Source organism: Otolemur garnettii, unplaced genomic scaffold, assembly GCF_000181295.1.
Source record: "Otolemur garnettii isolate 467f Iridium unplaced genomic scaffold, OtoGar3 scaffold00030, whole genome shotgun sequence".
Lineage (NCBI taxonomy): Eukaryota > Metazoa > Chordata > Mammalia > Primates > Galagidae > Otolemur > Otolemur garnettii.
In genome coordinates, this window is record NW_003852425.1 from 7,270,001 (window position 1) to 7,276,308 (window position 6,308).

Genomic DNA, 6,308 nt, shown 5'->3' on the forward strand with positions numbered 1-6,308 from the left:
CAAAGCAGTATCCTCTTTTGCCAGTAGATGGTACTACTGTATATATTTCAGACTTGCTTAGTTTAAATAATCTCGTTAGAGGAGATATGCTTTGCCTTCCTTTGGGGTATATAGTAATGATCAGGAAGCATGACTGTGTAATATATTACAAAGGCTACTAACATGAACTGGGGGGAAATGACCATTGTACTGGATTAACTTTAATCCAGTGTCATTAGTGACAATGGTTCTGAAAGTACCTTTACACAAACAACATTTTTTTTTTTTTTTTTTGAGACAGAGTCTCACGATGTCACCCTGGGTAGAGTGCCATGGCATCACAGCTCACAGCAACCTCCAACTCTTGGGCTTAAGTGATTCCCTTGCCTGAGACTCCCAAGTAGCTGGGACTACAGGCACCCGCCACAATGTCCAGCTATTTTTCTGTTGAGGTTGTTATTGTTGTTTAGCTGGCCCAGACCGGGTTCAAACCCACTAGCCTCAGTGTATGTGGCTGGAGCCGTAACCACTGTGCTACGGGGCACCAAGCCTACACAAACAACATTTTAAGATAAAATAAATGGGTCATGGTTTCTGCTCTTTAACAGCATACTACCTCTTAGGGAACAGACATGTAAGTAATTTCACTATAAGGCTGTAATTACTATGATACCATGTGTCCAATCCTAAAGAATAACATGGATGGATTAGTAAGATTTCTGCAGAAGCAGGTGTTAACTAATTGATTCATGGCTGCATTCTGATATTTGTGATATATGAGGTGCCACTATTCATTATGTATACAGGTTGGGCATCTTAAATCCAAAAATCTGAAATACTTTAAATCCCAAACGTTTGAGCACCAAGATGACACTCACAGGAAATGTTCACTGAAGCATTTCAGTTCTAGATTAGGGATGTTCAACCAGTTAAGTATAATATAAATATTCCAAAATCTGAAAAAATCCAAAATCTGAAACCCTTTTGGTCTCAGGCATTTTGAATATGGGATACTCAATCTGTACTATATTACCAGCTAATATTATAATGATATTATACTGTAAAATTTAAGAGTGTGACCTGTATTGTCACTCTAGAGCAGTGGTTCTCAACCTCCCTAGTGCTGCGACCCTTTAATACAGTTCTTGATGTTGTGGTGACCCCCAACCATAAAATTACTTTCGTTGCTACTTTATAACTGTAATTTTGCTACTGTTATGAATCATAATGTGAATATCTGATATGTAGGATGGTCTTAGGCAACCCCTATGAAAGGGTCGTTAGACCCCCAAAGGGGTCGCGATCCACAGGTTGAGAACTGCTGCTCTAGAGAGACATTCCACTTCAACATGGAGATGGATCTAAAAGCATGTTAAAATGTCTCCCAACAATAAATTTTTTTTTTTTTTTTTTTTTGAGACGGAGCCTCAAGCTGTCCCCCTGGGTAGAGTGCCATGGCATCACGCTCACAGCAACCTCCAACTCCTGGGCTCAAGCGAGTCTCCTGCCTCCGCCTCCCAAGTAGCTGGGACTACAGGCGCCCGCCACAACGCCTGGCCATTTTTTGGTTGCAGCCATCATTGTTGTTTGGCGGGCCCGGGCTGGGGATTCGAACCCGCCACCTTAGGTGTATGTGGCTGGCGCCTTAGCCGCTTGAGAATAAATTTTGAATTCGCTCAAATTAAAAAAAGAGTTTTGTACTTCATTACAAATGGGGCATTTACTATCCAGTTAGACTTGTCAAGAGTTCTCTGCAAAATATACCACATCCAAAATAGATGAAAGAATATTTGAATTCTGTACCTTTACATTTTAAAAAAACATATGCCATGTATAACAATTTGAGATGCACTGTGTTGATCAGTGTTAACATACCAAACTACTCTTCTTTAACCTATTAGGTAATTGGTTCAGGTGTTTTTAAAGTAATCCATAGATAAACTAAAAAAAAAAAAAAAAGGTTTGTTTATAGCCACCCATAGATTAACCAAAAAAAAGAAGAAAAGAAAACTAGTATTTGTTTACAATCCACCTTATTTCCAAAAGATTTATAGTCTTTTGTCAATCCTGGCAGACAGGTTTACCATAGAAGTTGGTAATTTGAGAGAAAGATAGAATAGTACACATGAATTAAAGGCTGAACCATTATAATACTGAATATAAAGGGTAGAAGAGAAGCAAAAATAGTTACTTCAGTGATATACAAAAGCCTGGAGAATAAGGGAGACTTGAAAATGCACAGCAGAAAAAACTAGGATAGAATAGGAAATGAGTAAAGAATAAGAGTAGTGAGTAGATAGGAAGAACAGGGTCAGGAATTCAGATGTTAAAATAGCCAAGAAGAGGAAACAACCCAAAGCAGGGGGTTTTAAAAGGAGGCAACATTTTTGTTGATGATCTCTGGTTCTATGAAGTTATTAAATTCAGCAAGAAGAAAATCTGCCTAAGTCACTGGGAATCAAAACAGCTAAAGTTTTAACTGTGATTATTTTGAAACTAGAACATGTTTTCCCTACTATAGACTGAATATTTTATCCATTTTCGTGGAGGTCATCATGTCTTTTCAGTGTTATTTAGCTTTGAAGATGCCATAGAAATCATCTAGACTACTATAATGCCTGAAAGATAACCAGAGGTCACATCCCTCAGTGTGTAACAAAATCAGGGATGGGACCAGGTACTGACTTTCACTTCAGGGTTCTTTCCAATAGGGCATCCTGATTTTCTTGATCATTAATCACTGTGACACTTCAGTAGTGATAAGATAGGACAGAGTTGGGGAAGAAGGCTATATTTAGTACTCCAGATATATTCTAAAATCATGAGGTTGATTTCTACAAACTACACAGGAAACCTTGCTTCAGTAATGTTAAAGTTGATCTCTTATTTTTAAGATTAAAAATAAGTAGGAGCTAACTAGTCACTGGAGTTTTACATTTATTTTCTTTATAGGATTTACTGGATGAATTAAATACATCTCATTTAAAAATATAAATGCTAACTTTTGTAAGAAAGAATTTATATATTATTGCTTAACTTAAAATATATTTTTATGTAAGTGAAGTATCTTACACCAAGTTTACAAGAGGGAATACTGAATAAAAATGGATAAACTACAATCAAACATTACAATCTTTATACCTTCATATTAGATGCCTCAGTTTCCAGTTTTGTAAGATGATTGGAATTATCTTCTAGCTCTTGCCGAAGATTTGAGTTCTCCATCTTCAGTGCCTCAACTTGCTTTAACAACTGATCATATGAAGCTGCAGCCATCCTTGGCTACCCTTGGACCTATAAGGTTAAAAAGCATTTTGAAATACGCTACTAAAAAATAAAGTGGCTGCTTGTTTTTAAAGAAAGGAATAAAGGAAACAAAACTCTTAAGACACTAAATAAGAAGAATTGTTGTTAACACACTAATTTTAGTCTCAAAACAGTATTTTTCAAGTAGCAGCATCTTTCCAAGAGGATGAAACCCTGGGGTCTTAGTCGAAAGACAAACAGAACTAAAGTAGAAGAGAAAACTGTAGCAGTGTTTGAATACATCTGCCTTTTCACAAGCGGCTATGTTTTCTATCAGGTAAGAATTTTTTCAAAGTTTTAAAGATATCTGATCCTCTTACTTAGGGAATGCAATCACTGAAAGAAATTTATTTATATTAGTAATGTTATCTTATTTTGGGATTTTTGTCTGATAGCTATAGAATTTTAAGAGCCAGAATGAATGAATGAATGAATGAATGAGATTACATATTCTATTTCATCACCTTTCATTTGATAATAAGGCTAGTCTCAAACCTAGGAAGATCTCATTAAAAGGCTGTCATTTAACAAAATGGACATGAAGGGCAGCACTGGATGGAAACTAAATCTTTTTGATAGGAAGATGACAAGAATTACTAATATAAAGTTCTATTACATTTATCCAAAAGCATGAATATAATAGGCCATGCTATGGCATATGTGGTCTTGGGACCCGCTACGCTCAAACTGAAGCCAAAGACACTTAAAGAAAATGAATGACCTTAAGGTTAGATACTGTCAGAAATAAAGCAGAGTTTGGCAGTTAATTATATGACTAGGAAAGGAGAGACAAGGAAGATAGCCAGGTAATAAGAAGTCCTTGGCGTAAAGAATGATAGAATGCTAGGAGTTATATTAAGGTTAACCAAGCAGGATTCAGGATACCCACATTCTCTTTTTAGTTTACGCCATTTTGGAATAAACAAAGTCCTACCTGTCTTTAATTATTTAACAGTAAAAGTATTACTGTACTTAAGTAATACTTTACAGATCTTGACGTAAACATGCTTCTACAATATGAAATCCACTATATATGGAATAAGGCAGACAGGCTATAAAACTGGCTAGTCACAGTTCCGGAGTTCACCAACTAGAAGGCCCTAACAAGGGAAATCAAGGGACTCAGCTAGAATCAGACTATAATGGCTAGAGTCAACTAAAAACCTGACACAACGACACCTGAGGTGGAAGGAGAGTCACGAGGAGGGATGAGGCTCACCTACAAAAGTCTTTGTGGTTGAAAAGAATGAGCCTTGTATTTAAAGCCTTGGGTCTTAATTTCAGGCCTGGTCATGCTTTCATTTTTGCTCCTTCATTTTAATTCACTTTGCAAATAGACATCTACTACTTTACTATAACTTAAAGGGATAGTACTAGGATTAGTAACAAAAGGTTGACTAATCCTTTATTCAGTGGTTCTCAATCTTCCTAATGCCGTGGCCCTTTAATACAGTTCTTGTGGGTCATTGAGAACTGCTGCTTTAGTTGAAGGTTGAAAGTGCTATGTAAATTTGTTATATTATGGAAATATATACAAGAACTGTCTGGAAAGTATCCAGCCATGTAATATGAAAAATAGAGACACACATGGCTATCTCTATTTTATATTATATACACGGACTATAAGTAATATAACTTTCTCAGAAAATATTCCCCTCCTCCAACCAAGAGATGAGGTAAAGAAGAAATTCAGCTTCTTGAAAAAGACAGAGGTAACATCTCAAAAATAGAGGAGAAATTCACAGGCGTGATCGTTTTTCTGTTTACATCATACGATGAACAAGCAGGTCTGAAAATATACAGCACATTAAAAAACCACGACAGAAATGGAGATCTGACAGAATTCTAATAATGTAAGCCTTAAAATTCTTTATTTCAGATAAAAATTAACAGGCAATTTTACACAAAAATAATGAAGAGAAAAGGTAATAATAAAGAAAAAAAAGATATACCCAGGTATGCTGAGATATAGAAATTATAATGTTACACAATCACAAAAAGCCAGATAGGCCAGATGAACAGTGACTACTAAAAGTGCTCTTTACATCAGAGGAATAAAATTTTTCAACCCTTCAAAGGGACATTTAAACCATCAAAAAGATGATCAACCATTCTTTTTCCCCCTACTCCAAAATCTCGATCATTGAAGTCCTTTCTACTCTAGAAAGCATCTAATTTTAAGGAAATCGTAAGACGTTTCATGGAGGGATATCCTACCTGATATCCTTTTAGGATGTTAAAGTCATTCCTCTTCAACCCAAAATTATTTTCTATACAATTTGTGAAATCATAAATGTACTTTGCAGTGCCTTTTTTGCAATCACAAGAATTTCAGATCAAATATATCTGAACTGAAAGTCACTATCACATTTAAAAAATTTTGAAATGTGTGATCACATTGCTGCTGTAATTGTTTTGTGAAAAGGGAAAACCTCTGAGAGTCTGCAAATATCCCAATTTTGTTTTTCCGTAGTTAAGATGCCTACAAAAGAGATTATCTCACCCCACAAATGTAGAGTAGGGGGGAAAAAAGCAAAAGAACTGATATCTAGACTTTTATCCAAATGTTCACTGAAAAACAAATTTACAAGTGTCATAAGAAATTAAGACAAGGAGGCAGAAAAATATCAGGCAGGTAGAAGATACTCCATTAGGATTATATGTGGAAGATTCATTATTACTAATTTAAGAAGTTTGGGATTCTTTTCTAAATTAGTGGAGCTGCTGTTAAAGTTTTGTTTTAGTGGAAAAGCAAAAATATATTTGTGAGCACTTTCAGATAGTAATGAAATAAGAGGAAAAATACAACAGGAAAGTAGGAAATAAAAACAATTATAAAAGACTACTTTGCTCAATTCTATGTAAACAAATTAAAAAACCTGAATGAGATAGATAATTTACCAGAAAATATAATGTGTTGAGGGGTAGTGCCTGTGGCTCAAAGGAACAGGGCCCCATATGCCAGAGGTGGAGGGTTCAAACCCAGCCCCAGCCAAAAACTGCTTTTAAAAAAAAATTATATT

General features: G+C 35.6%; 1 protein-coding gene across 4 annotated transcripts in view; it reads right to left on the reverse strand.

Moving 5' to 3' along the window:
* Positions 1 to 6,308, reverse strand: part of APC (APC, WNT signaling pathway regulator) — a 122,238-nt gene that overhangs the window by 79,119 nt on the left and 36,811 nt on the right. For all 4 annotated transcript variants that reach the window (XM_023512696.1, XM_023512695.1, XM_023512693.1 and 1 more), the window contains exon 2: positions 3,121 to 3,273. In XM_023512696.1, the coding sequence (XP_023368464.1) occupies positions 3,121 to 3,255 (135 nt within the window). In that variant the 5' untranslated portion in view covers positions 3,256 to 3,273. The remainder of the gene's footprint in view (positions 1 to 3,120; positions 3,274 to 6,308) is intronic.